An 18,146-nucleotide genomic window follows, 5' to 3' on the forward strand; every position below is an offset into this window, starting at 1 on the left:
AACTGTTTGACAAAGAAAACTGATTCATTACAGTCTGCCTCTTCCTTATTCGATTTTGTTGTTTAGTTTGTTTAAAGAAAACAAATGAGTCATTGACACAATTTATATCAGCGCTTTGCCCACTATTTAAAAAAAAAAAAAAAAAAAAAAAAAAAGGTCACTAGGCAGCATTTTTTTTTTCCAAGTTGAAAGAACAGGACTTTTTTTCTGACTTGTGTACTGATAAATTCTATTTGTTTTAATCATTTAATTCATCGTCCGATTAATCGATTATAAAAATTATTGTTAGTTGCAGCCCTAATTAATAAGCAATTTGTGAGGTTATATACTGATTTTGGATGAAAACGTCTGCTCCCAGTCTTTGCTATAATTCATACCAGTAATTTTATGTTAGGATGATGTCACAATTCTGCATGGAATTATGTGTGAGAAAGGCTGGTGTTGATTACCCTTACTGGTCTTTCCAAAGTCATGATCTCAACCCACTGGAATAACCTTTGGATAAATAAGACAAACATTGAATTATGAATGGGATGCCACTTAATTTCATTACACATACTATAACTGCAATTTGTTTAAAAAACATGTTTTGAATCGCTTCATTCTAATTATGTTTCTGTTACAGCCTTCTCAACATTTTGGTGCTGCCATCAGGCCCCCAGTATGAATTAAAATTGAAAGGAGAGATTGTCTCAGAAGAATCGGGCATCAATAAAACCTCTGCTGCTTCTGTCCTCAATTCTTGTTTGAGCAGTGATGTTCCACCAATTCTATCCAACAAGCAGTTTGTAGCCTGGGGAGGTGTCACTTTAGGGCGAGCGGTGTAAGGAACTTTAGAACTTTTTATTGTGTTCATAAATATTTGATGACTACATTGAAATATTGATAGTGATATCCAGAAAAGTAACCATGACCATAACTTAAAAAATATCAAAACTTTTTTTTTTTGTATTCCTCAGTCAACAGAAGCTGGTACTTAGAAACAATTCATCTACTGCAACTCAGCAACTTCGGTTACTTATTCGTGGTCAAGACCAAGACTGTTTTCAGGTAAATTGACAGAAATTATTTGTAATTCAAATGAAGGCATCCTGTGCAGGAGCGGGCGGCTTATTAACCTCAAAACGTTGTGTGCTCAGTTATAAAATATTGTTATATTACAAGGCAAAAAATGATCCGTCCTTGTGTTGACGGGAGGGATAAGAGTGGGAGGGATCGGAACGAATGAGTGAATGTTTATAGGCTGACACCCTCCCACTTCAAACGGATTGGACCACTACTAATGATGAACTTATTTCAGTTCCCAGCAGAAGGATGAAAAGAGCTTGTCTTTCTGTTTATTAGCAGTACTGTACGATATCGTAGAATGATTTCCTGATCAATGTATTGATAATTGTTGTATTGCCATATCGTGAGATAATCATTATCATGGACATTCTCGCAAATCGTATCGCGAGCTATCCAGAGATTCCCACTAAGCCTGTCGCAATAAGTCAATTTATCGTAAGATAAATAAAAAGGAGGTCTGTAATTTTTCCGGCTGCGATTTATGGCCGCGTGCGTGCATACATTTGGGTGTGGGTGTGTTTGCGTGTGCTGCGTGCACTCAGCACATGCGCGTGTTGATCGCATGTGAGACTTCACTTCCTTTCACAGATGTTTATTGGTCATCAACGCACCGTACAATCAAAGATCAGACATGCGAAATGAACACAACTATGTTAAACATTGTAAAACATTAGCATTGCTACATTGAGGCTAAGGTAAAAAAAAAAAAGACATTGTAGCAACCACTTTAGCCTGCTATAAAACATTGGCAGTCTACTGCAAAATGCAAAATTTATGGTTAAAAGGTGACACTTCAAACATGAAAAGTCGTTGGTTTACAGCATTTTCAAAAGATGCGAAATAAAGAAAAAATGTATTACTGACACCATACGCAGACATGAAAATGTCTCACCTTTCGGCTAAATTTGCCGTTTTGAAGTCAAAAAGGGTGACCCACGTGAATTGTGTAGCTCCGAGGAGAAAATTTTTTGGGGAGAATCCGGGAGCTTTTTGAAAAATTTTTATTATTATTATCATGTGATTAACTTAGTACGTAAACTGAGCATTTCAGAAATCTGTCCTTTAAAAAAGTTTCACTTGGACAGTCAGTCAAATCCTTCTGGCTGCTTTGCTGATGAGAACCAATCATAGGCCCAAACTGCGTTCCATTATTCCAATCGCGCACACTCTTCACGTGTACATGGAGTGCTTGGAGAGCCTTTGGTTGCATTGCAAAGCTGCGAAAACAAAAAGCAGGCCTTATCCACGCCGGGGCAGACCTGAGCGCTGTATACACACTTGCCTGCATTTGCCAGCAGGTTGAATTTGGTGAGTAATGGTTTTAATTGTTTTTCTATTTTACGAAATAATAGTTACTGCCGTTCGTTGCAACGTACGTTGAACACTGCCATAGCTAGCCAAATTTCCTGTGAAAAAATAACTCCCGTTAAGTTAGCGTCAAGCTTGTGTATTTAACTAATATAAATGAAGAATCACACTGTTGAGTCAAAATAAGCGGCATGCTCTCGGATGGAGGGGAGCACCTCGCATCGATCCCGTTGTCCGCCTGAGGCGCGTTATTTTTGGTTGGGACTTGAGCTGACTGCCGGCCCGACAAGTGGTGGGAATGAATCTTGCTTCTTAATTAAAGCTTTTCAGAAATAAAGTGATCCCTCCTTTTTTTTGCGGTTAATGGGGACCAGAACCCGCCGCGATAAGTGAAAACTACGAAGTGCCCTCCATAATTATTGGCACCCCTGAAAAAGATGTGCTTTTTAGCTTCTAATATATTTTTTTTTATTCAAATAATATGGGACCTTAATGGAAAAAAAGAGAAAAATCCAACCTTCACTACAAGTGCATTCATTCAGTGGGGGGAAAAATCCCACATAAAAAAAAAAAAAAAACATTATTTGACATCAAATAGTGTGTGTCACAATTATTAGCACCCCTGGTGTTAATACTTTGTACAACCCCCTTTTGCCAACAAAACAAGGTCTGGGGACTGAGATGCCCATGGGAGGAGCTTGATTTTGTGTCTGGTGAACCATTTCTATGTAGATTTGGCCATATGTTTAGGGTCATTGTCTTGCTGAAAGACCCAGTGACGACCCATCTTCAGCTTTCGGGCAGAGGGCAACAGATTTTGATCTAAAATGTCCTGGTAGAGTGTTTGTTGCCAAAAAGCTCAAACTTGGTCTCATCTGACCAAAGCACACGGTCCCAGGCTTCAACTGGGACCGTGTGCTTTGGTCATATGCTCTAAGTGGGTCTGGCGTGCCACGAAAGATGTGCATGCTGAAAAGCACCTCATACCCACTGTGAAGTATGGGGGTGGGTCAGTGATGCTGTGGGGCTGTTTCCCTTCCAGAGGCCCTGGAAACCTTGTTAGGGTGCATGGCATCATGAATGCTTTGAAATACCAGGATATTTTGTATCAAAATCTGTTGCCCTCTGCCCGAAAGCTGAAGATGGGTCGTCACTGGGTCTTTCAGCAAGACAATGACCCTAAACATATGGCCAAATCTACACAGAAATGGTTCACCAGACACAAAATCAAGCTCCTCCCATGGCCATCTCAGTCCCCAGACCTTGTTTTGTTGGCAAAAGCGGATTGTACAAAGTATTAACACCAGGGGTGCTAATAGTGACACACATTATTTGATGTCAAATAATTTTTTTCTTTATGTGGGATTTTTTTCCCCACTGAATGAATGCACTTGTAGTGAAGGTTGGATTTTTCTCTTTTTTTCCCATTAAGGTCCCATATTATTTGAATAAAAAAAAAAATTTTAGAAGCTAAAAAGCACATCTTTTTCAGGGGTGCCTATAATTATGGCGGGCACTGTATATATATGACGTTTTTTCACTTTTTATTTTCCAAAGTATAATTTATAAATGGTCTTTAATCACTTCAAGATGTAATAATTATGATAAGTTTTAAACATGTTACTGTCCCACCGAATTATTCTTAAACAAGAATAAAGTAGTAGGAAAATGCTTGGCTTTATTAAATGCTTCATAGTGAGTCATCAAATCCTCTCAAGCTGCTCACTTAGTTAACCGATGATTGACGCATGCGCACTTTTTCTGATTTTTTTTTAATTGAAATTTTTTTAAAATATTTTTTTTTTGTCTGAAGCAACTTATTTTTTGATTGAATAATAAAGACACAAATGTCCTAGCCAAAATGGGGCCCAAACGCAAAACATTACTTCAATCGAAAAATTTGTAAAAATCAAGAAAAACAGTTTTCAAATGCTTTTTTTGTCTCAAATTTATGTCTGCATTTAAATTTTTTTTTATTGAAGTGACGTTTTTTGGGTTGAAAATATATATTTTGACTGAAGCACCTTTGTTTTTGATCGAAGCAACTTTTTTTTTTTGATTGAATAATAAAGAAGGAAGGAATAAGATAAAGAAGAAAATAAAGAAGGAAGTTTTGATGTGGAGGTTGAAGGAAGAAAAGAGGCTGTGACTGAGTCACAGCCAGAAAGTGTTGATGACAATGTTGATTTCTATTCACTGTTGCCCCCTCCCAATTAAAGTATGTCACAGCCAGTTATAATCTAAAGCTGGTTAAAATTGAAGTTATGTTGTTGTAAGGAGTATTAAATACTTGTTCATGTGCCCCTTTTGATCTATGATCACCTGGCCCCCCCGCCGGTCTCTGCATGGCCCTGCTGAAACACAGTGTGGGCCGACAGAGCTCAATATTTTGTTGGGTTGTACAGTGTACCGGAACATATTTCCTCCACACCCTTCTCACCTTTTTAAGCCCTGACCCATTTTCATGCCTCCATATGTATGATGAAAATTGAAGAAAAGTGCACTTTTTTTTGAGTGCAAAGCATACGGTTTGTGGCTTAGCAAATGTACTTCAGATGAATATTTCAAAATAAAAGCACACTATGTTCAACATGTAAATAAAGATTTGTCGGGTTAATCTCAAGAGTTGCTTTAGAATGACACCCATTATCAAAATCAAATAGGCAATGAATAATGTGGTTTTAAATTAGCTGGCAACCAAATAAAATAAATAATAAACACTTGTTGCACTTAGCTTTCCAATGACTCGTTATGCTTTTTTTTTAATTTTTATTTTTTTTAACATTATTTTTAATATATAGTTAAGAATAACAATTTATTGCAGTAGAATGGGTGACCTATCAGGACGTATTGTCATTAAATTAGGGGTTGAATTGGTTTAAATTTTTTTTTATAATAATATTGCATATCTGCAATCATTTATGAGTCAATATATCGCCTATGACAATTTATCGCGACAGGCGTAGTTCCCACCCCTACTGTCAATGGCAGATATTGAGTTGATTGTAATAATTTAAGTTTATGACTGTGTTTCTCAGCTACAGAGTTTGTTCAGTCCAGACGAGCGTATGACCAGGCACGGGGAGCTTTCCATCCGTCCACGAGAGGATGTGACTGTCCACCTGCTGTTCGCGCCGACTCGGGTGGCCTGCATGTTAGCCAAGTTGGAGATCAAACAATCTGGAGTTCGGCCATCACAACCAACGATCAAATTCACTGTAAGATTGATTTTCATTTTCAGCCCTCATTTTCCAGGTATTAAACATTTGATAACGTCCTGTAAGTATATCAAGGCATGGTTTATGGTCACATTCTCTTAATGTCTTTTCTTAGATTCCTCTCTCAGGCTATGGTGGCACCAGCAACATAATTCTGGAGGATCAGAGAAAGCAGGCGGATGGATATGTGGCCACAATGTCAGACATTGCTATTAATCATCTTAGTAAGGTGTGTCTGTATGTGAGAAACACCGGTTCCAGAGCGGCATTCGTCAAAGCTGTGGCCTTCTCTGATGTAATGACTCGATCAGTTATGGACCCTTTTATTATCAGCCTATCACCATCTCAGTTTGTACTAAAGGAAAGAACACAAGAGGTAGGAGAATGACCACCAAACAAGCATGCAGGGTAGGGAGAAATCAATATCAATGATAACTTTTTTGTATTGTATTTTTTTTCTTAGGCAATCACAGTGCTCTTGAAATCAACACAAAGAGAGCAAACACTGTGCCAGTCTGATTCCCCTCTGCTGGCTACTATTGTGCTTTTTTGTGGGGATGAGATCTCAAGGCAGCAGTTCCGAAGGTAAAATGCTTTTTCACTTTCATTATAAAGTGTTGTAAGGAATATAAAGTTGAAATTTCTAAATCACTCCTAAAACTTTAATGTTTGAAACTTGCCAACGTAAATAACTAGCACAGAAGTATGAGTCTGACAGTCAAAGCAAATGTAAAATGCTAGTTTAAGATAAAAGTACTGAATTTTCTGCACTATAAAGCGTTTCAGAGTACAAGACGCACCTTGAATGAATGGCCTAGTTTAAAACTGTTCATATACAGTATACGGTGCACCGCATTATAAGGCATAATAGTGGTTGGGGTTGTTTTATGCATCCACTAGATGGAGCTCCGCTAAAGGAATGTCATGCCTCGCGTAACCAATATCTATTATATACTGGGTGACCCCAAAAAACTGGGAACTTTTTAACAATCCAATAAAACTGAGATGGATGGAAGTAATTGAAACCTTGCCAATTAAGAAAAAGTTATGGAATTTTCCCTTTAAAAAAAAATGATATTCTCCGTCTCAAAAAGTCACATTAAAAATAAATAAATAAATAATTGACCGCGTAGTTTTTGAATTATGGCCATAGTAACACCATAGCAACGAGGGACGCGCTGCCCTGCCGACCGCTGCCTGATGATGTAACTTCCAGGGAGCCTCGCCACCACTCTGAACACGGAAATATAGCACCACGCGATCCTCGCCATATATTGCAAACATTGTCTGGGTTTTACTCGCGAGATTCGTCATGCCATCTCGATGTGTAGCGATGAATTGTTCACAGGAAGACTCGAGACTCTATGAGTGGTCCAAAAAAACTTCTCCTGCAAAGATTTGGACCGTTTTTGTGAGCATGCGTACAGGTCCCCAATCGGCTCATTTTCATCATTTCAGCGACGACGGCTTTGAAAACCTACAACAATGCAGCCTTGGTTTTACAAAGACGTAAGTAGACCCCTTACCTTTCTGATTCTATAATTTGATGCACTTCTGTTGATAAACGAGGAGGACTCCTACTGCCTGTTTGTTGAAGCGCAACATTTTTTTTTTTTTGTTGCTGTTGCCCTGTCTGAAGTAGATAGGTTTGCTGACAGGTCTACTCATGTGATTTTATTACTATATCAATAGGTATTATGTAAATTCTAATGTCCCCAGAACCAAATGGGTCCTTGGCTCGTTGTTTTTTCGCCTGTCACAGGGTAAATATAAAGCCTATATATAAAACAATCTACCTGCCAGGCCCTAATATATCAAATACAGTGGTACCTCTACATACGATCACTTCGACACACGATCTTTTCGACATCCGACGTAAAATTTGAGCCGCCATTTGTTTCTACATCCGACGAGTTGCTCGAAATACGACGACATGACAGCACTGCAAACGAACGCACGGTGGATTTTCTTGTGTGAGAAATCAACACAGTTTTCAAAAAAAGTTGATACAGTTGGAGAAACAAGGAAAAAAGTGATGCTTACCTTTGAAATGAAGATGCAAGTTATAGAAAAATATGAGCTTGGGGTGCGTGTCCCTGAACTGGCTCAACAATACAGCTCCGTGGTCCTCTTCCGACCACCGTTCGCCACTATTTATAAGTTAAGGTGAAAATTATCATTGTGGTAACATTGCCAAGGAAATCGCCAGCTTCGTCACGTTTTTATCATTTATTTAAGAACTTATCCAACACAAAACGCCCATTAAGCAGTTGACTGCTCTCAAGAAAACGAAAGTATTATCTCTACCGCACCGACCTATCTCACTTCGCGGTGCGTTCAGGGACAGTAAAAAGCCTGAACTGGCTCAACAATACAGCTCCGTGGTCCTCTTCCGACCACCGTTCGCCACTATTTATAAGTTAAGGTGAAAATTATCATTGTGGTAACATTGCCAAGGAAATCGCCAGCTTCGTCACGTTTTTATCATTAATTTAAGAACTTATCCAACACAAAACGCCCATTGTCTTAAGCAGTTGACTGCTCTCAAGAAAACGAAAGTATTATCTCTACCGCACCGACCTATCTCACTTCGCGGTGCGTTCAGGGACAGTAAAAAGTGTCCGCCATATTAGAATCCGATTCGTTACATTATTTACAGGAATAATTATTAATTATTCTTCTTATTATTATATTATTCTGAATTATTTATTTATAACTTATTTGTTTTTCTATGTTTAATTGCCATTTGTAACAGTGCCAGCAGTATTTATTAAGAATTTAGTATATGTTTTTAGGCTTTGGAACGAATTAATGGAATTATAATGTATTCCTATGGGAAAATCCTGCTCGACATACGACCATTTCGACTTACAAACAAGGTCCTGGAACGAATTAAATTCGTATGTAGAGGTACCACTGTACATCTCAATAAAACAATAACTATTGTACTACAGCATCAACATCAAGGTCTGCCTATTTGAAGAGGGAACAATAGCATCAAATTGATGCTGCTTTGACTGGGGCATTATTATTTGATCACCAAGAAATTCTCATTAAAATTAGGATTCATCCAATATTTTCATGCTGCTGTGATTTTTTTTTTTTTTTCCCAGGAAGCCAAACATAAAAAATTAAGCGGTGGAAACCCTCAACACGATGAAAAAAGCGTTGCAAGTCAGTCGCCACCCAGTTTCCCAAAATCAAGAGAGAGTGGGTCGAGTCATATGACGACCCAAGTGATGCGGTGTCCAGCGATGACGACTGAAGAGATCCTATGAGGCCTGCCAGATGCTGAATTTCTTCCGTCTGTGACATCAGACGACGATGACTTAGGAGAAATAAATGTAGCAAATTTTAATGACATGAAATCATAAACTAGTCATATAGACCCTACTCGCCAACGTCACAGAATGACGTGTCGCTGCATCCGGCCGTCATATTGTCCGTCAGTGTTTATCCGTATTCTCAATGGTTTCAATTTGTCGTGCAATTTATAGTGCAATTCATGGAAGCCCCGGTGCTTTCAGATGCTGTAAACTCATTGGATGCGTTGCATAAAAGGCGTTATGTGGAAAAGCTTCAATCTATCCATTCGCCAGATCCATATTTGATGCCTAAATAGATATTTTTCGACCCGCTGTCTTCGCCCTCTGCCTGACATCTGCTACCCTGATATCTACAACTATCTTGTCCACACAAAATCAGCCTATTCTCACGAAAGTTTGAAAAACTTTAGGAGCACCACTCTAAGCAACATTACCCCGTGTGACCCTTTACTTCCAATTTTCTAAAATGGCGACAATCAGTTAAAAAAAAAAGTTGACTGCAATGGCCGACGCTTCAAGGATAGGTGAATATTGGACTATTTCTTCAATAAAACATGCAACAACTGTGTCTGCCTCTTTTGCAAAGAGACAGTCGGTGTTTTCAAAGAGTTCGATGTGACGCGATATTACCAAACAAGACACGCTGACATGTACGACAACATTACAGGGAAGATATGCAGCGAGAAATTATAGCAACTTGAAGCTAGTTTCATTTCACAGCAGCAGTATTTCGCAAGAGCCCGAGTGTCGAAAGAGAACGCCACAAAGACGAGATTGTTAAATTTATGAATTAAAAAAAATAATAAAGCAAATGTGACACACAGAAGGGCTTGCTAAAATTTGTTTAAATATATTGTTCTATGTAAATCAGCCAAGGTAGCCCCCCGCATTTTTACCACACCAAATCTGGCCCCCTTTGCAAAAGGTTTGGACACACCTGTTTAACTTCTTTCACTTGGTACCAGCTAAATATTATTAAAAAAATAATGATGGTGGAAGAAATAAGCATCTTGAATTTGAAACTGTATGTTGTCGGCGATTAGCAATGATCTTAATTGTGGTTGTTAGCCCAAAACCCTCTTAATATATATTAAATGCATCTTACCAGATATAAAATGACTACTACATAATCTGTAGTGATCGTTTGGTGCCCAGTTTTCTCGTCGAATTGCAGCAGTCCATCTCGCTCTCCTCTCCGGGTCTCTCAGACTGAGAGACTTGAAGTTCTACCGTATTCAATCTTCTCTGTTATTGCAACCAACCGCCACACACGCCTTCACCATTTTGATTATTAATGTTAACGAGCAGAAAAACACGCCATAATAGGAGGAATTTACGTAGCGGTAATGCTTAAACCCGACGAGCTGACGGACAATATGTCGCGGAGGCGTGGTTGTGACGTCATTGTGAGTGGGGTCTATACACAGTACACATTTTTTAAAAGATAAATCTAGTTACCTTCACATTTTAATGATAATGATTTATCTTTGTATAGAGAACACTTAATGCTACAGGAAAGACTAAAAACATATTTCCCACTGCCATTATCATTTTTCAATGTTGCGCTAGTCCGTTGCTATCCTAACTTTGTGTTGCTTACTAAATTTATGTTCTTTGATGTGTGCCATTGTGTGCTTGGTATAACTTAGCTTTCTATGTTGTGTCACAATCTGACAGCGAAAGCTGATGCTGATTGAACATAAATCTGGTATCATTTATTATTGTGGCTTATTGAATATTTTTTCAGAATGTAATATAATTACAATATATTATATACCAATAGAATACATTAAACAGTCAACAAAATGTGTCAATGTTGTTTACAATTTATGGTTTTATTTTTTAATGTAATTCATGCCCCTGTCAGTGCTTCAGCCTCCTCAAGTTTGGCTCTCACGTCTGGGATCTCCTGACGACACAGGCAAACTCTTGGAAGGGTAATTACTTGACGGTTTACAGCAACACCTGGAAAATAAAATCGTTTTGTCATTTATTTTGAAAAATCAATAACATATCATTCATTTAGCCACATTTGGGCTAGCTTTACCATATTTAGATCGGTAGGAGCTGTCCCATTACCTAATATCCAGTTTTAGTTATGTGGAGAGCATGGAAAAATATACAACCATGTAATCGCATTCTCTCAAATAAAAAAATCACGATGCTGGATTTAGGCTTACCACTCACTCTCCTGTTCGTGAAGTATCGAGCTTAAGCCTGTTGCAATATGCAATAATTCCATTTATCGCACAGTAAATAAAAATGAAGGCGGTAATTTTTCCGCTGCAATTTATCGCCTCGCGTGCATGTGCGTGCGCGCGTGTGGCAGACGTGCTGTTAAAAGTTCGGATTCCTTGTTACCAACTGCGCAAAATGCATCTTCATTCCAAGTCCGGCAAAAAAATAGCGCCGGGGCCAATCGTTCCCATTGTATCCTATTGTTCAACGTATACCGGTGTAGGTTCACTATCCTCTTCTCCTCACTATCCACTCGCTCTCGCTATATGATTGGCCGAAGAGTCGAAATGCTCTCCCGTGATTGGCCGAAGAGTCGAAATGCTGTCCCGTGAAATGCCTGTTTAAAAATGTTCCCGTTGTTACTTCTTGCGTTCGCTTAAAAGTGCTCATTTAAAAAGGAAAATCGATGGATGATACTACACACAGAGCGTATTATTAACAAATGCTAAAGTTGTATATTCATATAGCGAGAATAAGGAACGTCACTGACAAGCGCAGGCCACCGCGAGTGGATAGTGAGGGGAATAGGATAGTGTCAGTGACTGCGAACCATCTCCGGCATGCCGTTGTTGTTGACGTGTGGGCGCTCCCGTCAGGGGTGACAGTTCACGCGAGGCGGCTATTTTTCGGCACAACACCGGATATTTGAGTGGCAGATTAAGAGCGCTATGCTTCAAACTCGCTCTGTTTATGAAAGTCGATTGTCATATGCTGGTCTTGTGCAGTAATGAGCAGACGTGACTTCTGTGGCGTTTGCTAACTTTTTAATGCGCGCACACACTAGATATCATGTAATAGCAAACTAGACGTGCTACGTCCCATGCCATTGGCTACGTGAGCCCAGAGTGATTATGGGACACGTAGTCCATATACTACATCTATGAATTATAAACCGCCATGACTGAATGGAAGTTAAGAAGGCCAAATCAATCCATAGCAGTTAATATAGATAATGCTGCAAATATTGTTAATTCAGTACGTGACACAGATGGATTCGGACCACAAATAGGATGTCTTGCTCATGTAGTAAACGTAGCTGCTAAGAGAGCTGTAGCAATAAACAGTGTGCCCCGCCTCACTTTAAAAACAGTAAAGATGGTTCTCATAACTTTTATACAAAATTTCTTCAGATCAGTAAGAAGTAAGCACATAAATATTATTAACTAAAATGCATGTTTATATGATGGGAATATAATTTTTGCTCGTTAGCAAAAAAAATAAAAAATAATAAAAAAAAGAAACAAAAAATACAATTTCTTATATTTTTTTCAGAGCATTAAATGTATTGAATCGGATCGAAAATCGTGTCCCCCGTATCGAAAATCGTACTGAACCGTGACTTAACTGTATCGTTGCATCCTTATGGAACACCATTGCAAAAAGTATGAGGGGAAAAGTTTTCATTTGCCTCAATGTTTAAGTTATTAAGTGCAATTTTATTATTTTCTTGAAAAATGCATTTTATTTATTCTGTGTTTCTGTGCGGTATGAGTATTGTTGTCTTTTACTTAAGAGGTATGGTCTATTGTTTTTAATTATGATTTCTCAAAAAGTATTTTTGAATTTAAGAGTAAATATTTATCGCGTTTAAATGGGTGTACTTGATCTATTAATATATAATGTATTCTCACTGTGTTATTGTAAATTGGTTTTTCAAAAAAAAAAGAATGGGGGGGCGCAATAATATTGCATATCGCAATAATTTATGAGATAATTTATCGCACACTAAAATTTGTTATCGCGACAGGCCTAGTCGAGCTGTTAATTGGCGTCATGACGACATATGCTGTGTCAAGTAAATAGCCGTCATCTGACGCCTCAGGTTCAAACATGTAAGGATTAATTGTAGTTCATCTTTCCTGGGAGCCTTTGCCATCGGTTGCGTCACGAATGAGCGATCCTGAATGGTTACCTTTGGTGGAAATATCACTGATATGGGGTCAGATTAGTCTCATAAGTACTCGTACATACATTGTGGGATTCGTAAACACATAGCACGCGAAACACACACACATTGTGGGATTCGTACACACATAGCATGCGAACCACACGCAATTGTGGGATTCGTACACACATAGCACGCGAACCACACACATTGTGGGATTCGTAAACACATAGCACGCGAAACACACACACATCGTGGGATTCGTAAACACATAGCACGCGAAACACAAACACATTCACCAAATGTGTGTGTGAATTGTTTTACGCGCATTTGCAACGTGCTTCCAATTACAAATTCCCACTTACGAATACAAATTCCCACTTACGAATGTGTGGATCGTTTTGATACCCGTCATGCGCAACTGAGAAGAACACATGCATTTTTTTAACTGGAGCCCGTCTTCAGCCAATCAGACGTCTTCTTCTTAAACAGCCAATCACAAGGGCTGGGCTGTTTCGTTACGTCACTGCTGTGCGCCTTCAAGTCCGGTGTACTGAGTGACAAGTGACAAATGGGGAGCTTTTGTAAAAGTAGGAGCCCCGTTTTTGACAGCTCAACTCGACCGCGGGGACTATCGATGCAAGGTGTCCCGTCGAACGTCCTCGTACGTGTAGCATACGTTTAACGGTTTTGCCTTTCTCTGTCATTGACAGCTGAAGACGTCCCATCCATTTTGAGTGGGAGGACCTCCCATGCACTTCAAATGTATTGGATGTCAACTGGTGAAAAACTCATTGAACCGCTCAGCAGAGGGATGATGAGAGCAAGATTAGATGTCTAATACTGTACTATATGTGGCACATTTTTAACAGGCTTTTTTTCCGCTAAATAAGTCTTTTTAAGATTACTTTCTCCATTTCAAGCCTATTTGAAAGTCATACTTGGGAAAATTCAGACTTCTTAATGTATGATTGTGATGTCTATGCTTAAACCAATTTAAGACCATTTTAAAAGGAAAAAAATAGACATTATAAGCCTGTTAAAAATGCTACCTACAGTGACAGTATTTAAAGGATGGTAGTCTATTACGGATATAAAAAAATATATTTTTTGAAAGACTTGGAGCAACAGAGCTTTCTTGCCAAATGAATCACATTTGATACACTTAGGATTTAGAACTCTTTCCTCAAAAAAAAAAAAAAAAAAAAAAAAAAAGGATGCAAGTCAACTCATGCATCTGCATGTTCCATGAGAAAAACAGGATTTAACAAGGAAAATAGATATTAGAGCGCTTATTACACATTTTTCTTTACAAATTTGGAAAAAAAAAGGTTTAAGACCTTATTTTTCACATTTTGTGATTCTCTGACAATTGCTTCATATTGCAGGCATTAAGGGGTTAAGACCTGCCACATGAATTTTACTACCTTTTTAAACACTTTTTTTTTATTGCGACAAACCTAATAAGTGATCAATGATGGCAAGAGAGGATAAAGCGCAGCAGCAAATCCTCAGATCTGTTCTTTGGATGCCTTTGAAAGTAAATAGTGACATTGAGAGCAATCAGGAGTTCAATTATGTGAGGTGAGGAGACCAAGTAAGTTTTGAGACATTTTTTAAATTTAAATAGACATCTCAGACTCCCAGCCTGTAGGAGGGCACAGGCTAGATCTCCTCGAGCCTTCAGAACTTCGGGAAGGTGGGTCTGGTTGTGCCTGAGATCTCCATTGGCCATATACTCTTCCGCAAACTGAAATGGCATTTTAGGCATTCTGTTACATATCAGTGCTAAACAACAACAGCAGCAAAGTTTTACTGCAGAGACTCCGAAATCTTAAAATCATTACCTTTAATGTGAAAACCCCACAGCTACTGTTGTTCTGCTGCTTGTTATGGGCCACAGTTTTGGTAGTCCAAGTTTCTATTTGGAACTCACGGCCCGCCAACCTCAAGAAGTTCCTAATTATTGTTTTATAAGCAAAACAATGAAGATGAACATTGAACTATTAACTTCCATATTAACATCATACTAGGAATTTAAACTTTCTGAAGCGGTTACCTCCAATTCCGCAAGATTTTGCTCATATTTGTCCTCGTTACTCAAGGGATCGTTGATCACCAGTGTTCTCTTAGAAATGTGGACAATCTATAAAAGGTTAGTTCCTTTGTGTAATTCTGCACAATGACAGATTTATGTAGTTAACTTACTAATGAAATTTAACTTCTGTATGGCATCAGCTAAATTAATAGCTATATATAATACATTCCAGAATCGGTAGGTCTTAAGAAAATATAAGAAACCCACTAACCACTAAAATCCAATGAGCGCATACAGGACAGGACAGGACAAATATACTTTTTTTTTCAACAGGGAATTTCCTCTGAAGAACATACAATACCAAATTATTGTTATTTTGGGTTACTGGCGTTAAAATAATATAGCTAAATATTGGCATGAAATGGATTACCTTTCTAACAGGCTGAAATTTTCCCAAAAGCAGACTCCCAGCTACCACAGCAGAGAGTTGGTGAATGGGCTCCTGTTAAAAAAAGGGGTAACAACATTACAACTATACTCCGGCAAAAAATAAATGCATTGAGAAAAACTATATCCAGCACTTGGCTGCTGCCTTTCAATGAGGATATGCATGTATGCATCAAATACTTGCATAGCAAAATAAAAAAATTGGCAAAAGGCAAGAATCTTTGTTATTTGCTAAACACTTATTGCTCTCACTGACTTCATCAGACAGCCAGCCGTTGCCTTTTAGCGTATGAAAAGATGTGTCATATAATTTATACGGTCCAACGACAGCCTCCACCTTGCCTTGATCCTCTGCAGCCCACAGTAATTTAACTGAAAACACAACATTGTTAAATCAAAAAAGTTATTATTTACGGCACTTGACCAGATGACCATCCGGTCAAAATTATCTACTGAATAGGCCAAACCACCAAACAAATCCTGTCGGTCGTTCACCAATTTTGTAAGAGCTGTACGAAGTAGAAGGGTACAATTAGATATACATTTTAGAACACCAACAACAACTTGCCGTTTTATGTTTGCTATTTGTCCTCTCATCCAGCCCATTCGTCTTAGGATGATATGCAGCTGTAACACTCCTTTCAATGCACAGGAGGCACAAAGGTTATCGTTGAGCTGAAAAATTGATACATTGTAAATAAATCCAATTAAAAAAATAAAAAATAAATAAAAAAGGGGGAAAACAACAATGCCAAAATCCCACTGTGAAAATAATTTAATGCATTCAGATACCTAATTGACAAATTCTCTTCCTTGGTCGGACAGGATTCTTTGGGGGCATCTGTGTCTATAAACAATTGAGCAGATACGTTATGCCACTTCTGATGCTGTTTTGTTTTTTAAAGGAAAGGCCTCAACACACTTGGAAAAATAATCGGTGGCAGTAAGAATGTACTGAAAGCCATCCTTGGTTTTTGGGAGAGGCCCAGTCAGGTCTATCCCAACCAACTCCCAAACAGCAGACACCTGTGAAAGGCAAATCCAATATTGAACATATCTCTTACAGCTATTCCTACAAAATCTGAAGAGCACCATGTTTTATCTTTGAAGTTTTTAACTTAATCTGGGTAGATGGCTCCCACCTTGATATGAAGGGAACACATAAAAACCTAATTTTCACGCATGTCCAAATATTAAATACATGCGTGACATTAGACAAAGCTGTTTCCAATTTTTCACGCATGTAATAAAAACCAGAAATACATTTCTTTATTTGATTACACACGGTCAGTATGAAAATATACCTTAATGCTTTGTAATGGCTGTGTCACACACAGCCAAAGAGTTACCAGTCCTCTGACATCCGTCGCATTCAGAGACCTTAAAACAAATCGTCATGAGAAACGGGTCAGGTTAATAAGATCTGAAATAGCTCACCAAAATTAGTTAGTGACAAAATGCAGAAATAAACCATCACATACCCATCAGTCAATGTCCACCGTCATGCCATCCCAATAATTTCTGGAGTACATTGAGGATCTGGTTTTAACAGTGCCTGTGTGTGCACCAATTGAAGCCGAGTGTACTTCATTAAACAGTGATCGTGCTTCTGTTTGGGACTGGATCACATATAAACACAAATACACACAAATAACAATTATATAGCTGTATACACACACACACACATATATATATATATTATAAATAACAGCAACATCACAAATACTTTGCCTACTCACCCTTCAGTTTGAGCTTCTGCATATATCTTCTTAAAGCACATTTCTGAGATTCACTATAAATTAGGGAATTCACCCCTAGACATAAAATTGAAAATCTCCTGGAACCTCTTCTCCATGTTGTACACCAACTGTAAAGCACATGCACAGAAAGACAAATTTGAAAAATGACTTCCAAATACTTTATACATACACTCCCGAAAACAATGATTAGCAGTTAAGCTTTTTTGAAAAATTTTAATATATATAGGACTTAGCCTTCTCAAAATATAATGGCTTAATTGGGTCACTAGCCATATGGTTAATTTCTGTATGATTTCAAGCACGAAACTCCATTAAAACCCAGGTGACCCAAATGTTTAATGCTTATATCATACAATGCTAACTTCCGTACGCTGTTAACCGGCTATAATGTAAAAAAATCTCTCTTGAACAATAACCGAATCGCCATTAAAACTTTGGCGACCAACATGTTTACTGCTTAGACGTTAACTTCATTACGCTTTTGTCTTGCAATATCATCAATATTCCAATTCAGTCTTTCGTGTATATGTATTTGCTTACAGAGGTTAGCGGACAAAACGCACTATACAATGAATATACTTTAGAAATATTACTCCCTTCCAACGACAACAATAGAAGCAAGGAAGCTAGTGTTTACTCCTTATCATGAGACGTTAACTTCGTTACGCTTTCGTCTTGCAATATCAACAATATTCCAATTAAGTATTTCGTGTATATGTAATTGCTTACATAGGTTAGTGGTCAAAAGGCACTATAAAAAGAAAATACTTTAGAAATTTACTTACCCGCACGACAACCGCATGAACTGCGTTGTAGTCTAAAAGGAATCTCCAGCCGGACTTGAAGGCGCACAGCAGT

General features: G+C 38.2%; 1 protein-coding gene and 1 long non-coding RNA gene across 9 annotated transcripts in view; both read left to right on the plus strand.

The window, feature by feature from the left end:
• Positions 1-18,146, plus strand: part of cep192 (centrosomal protein 192) — a 95,862-nt gene that overhangs the window by 58,222 nt on the left and 19,494 nt on the right. For all 8 annotated transcript variants that reach the window (XM_057833785.1, XM_057833786.1, XM_057833789.1 and 5 more), the window contains 5 exons: positions 626-823; positions 960-1,050; positions 5,415-5,594; positions 5,710-5,970; positions 6,058-6,179. In XM_057833785.1, coding sequence (XP_057689768.1) covers positions 626-823; positions 960-1,050; positions 5,415-5,594; positions 5,710-5,970; positions 6,058-6,179 — 852 coding nt within the window. The remainder of the gene's footprint in view (positions 1-625; positions 824-959; positions 1,051-5,414; positions 5,595-5,709; positions 5,971-6,057; positions 6,180-18,146) is intronic.
• On the plus strand, positions 7,133-16,092 carry LOC130914524 (uncharacterized). Its single transcript, XR_009062950.1, has 2 exons — positions 7,133-13,687; positions 13,757-16,092. It is a non-coding gene; the product is annotated as an uncharacterized LOC130914524 (long non-coding RNA).

This window comes from Corythoichthys intestinalis, chromosome 4, assembly GCF_030265065.1.
Source record: "Corythoichthys intestinalis isolate RoL2023-P3 chromosome 4, ASM3026506v1, whole genome shotgun sequence".
NCBI classification, from domain to species: Eukaryota; Metazoa; Chordata; class Actinopteri; order Syngnathiformes; family Syngnathidae; genus Corythoichthys; species Corythoichthys intestinalis.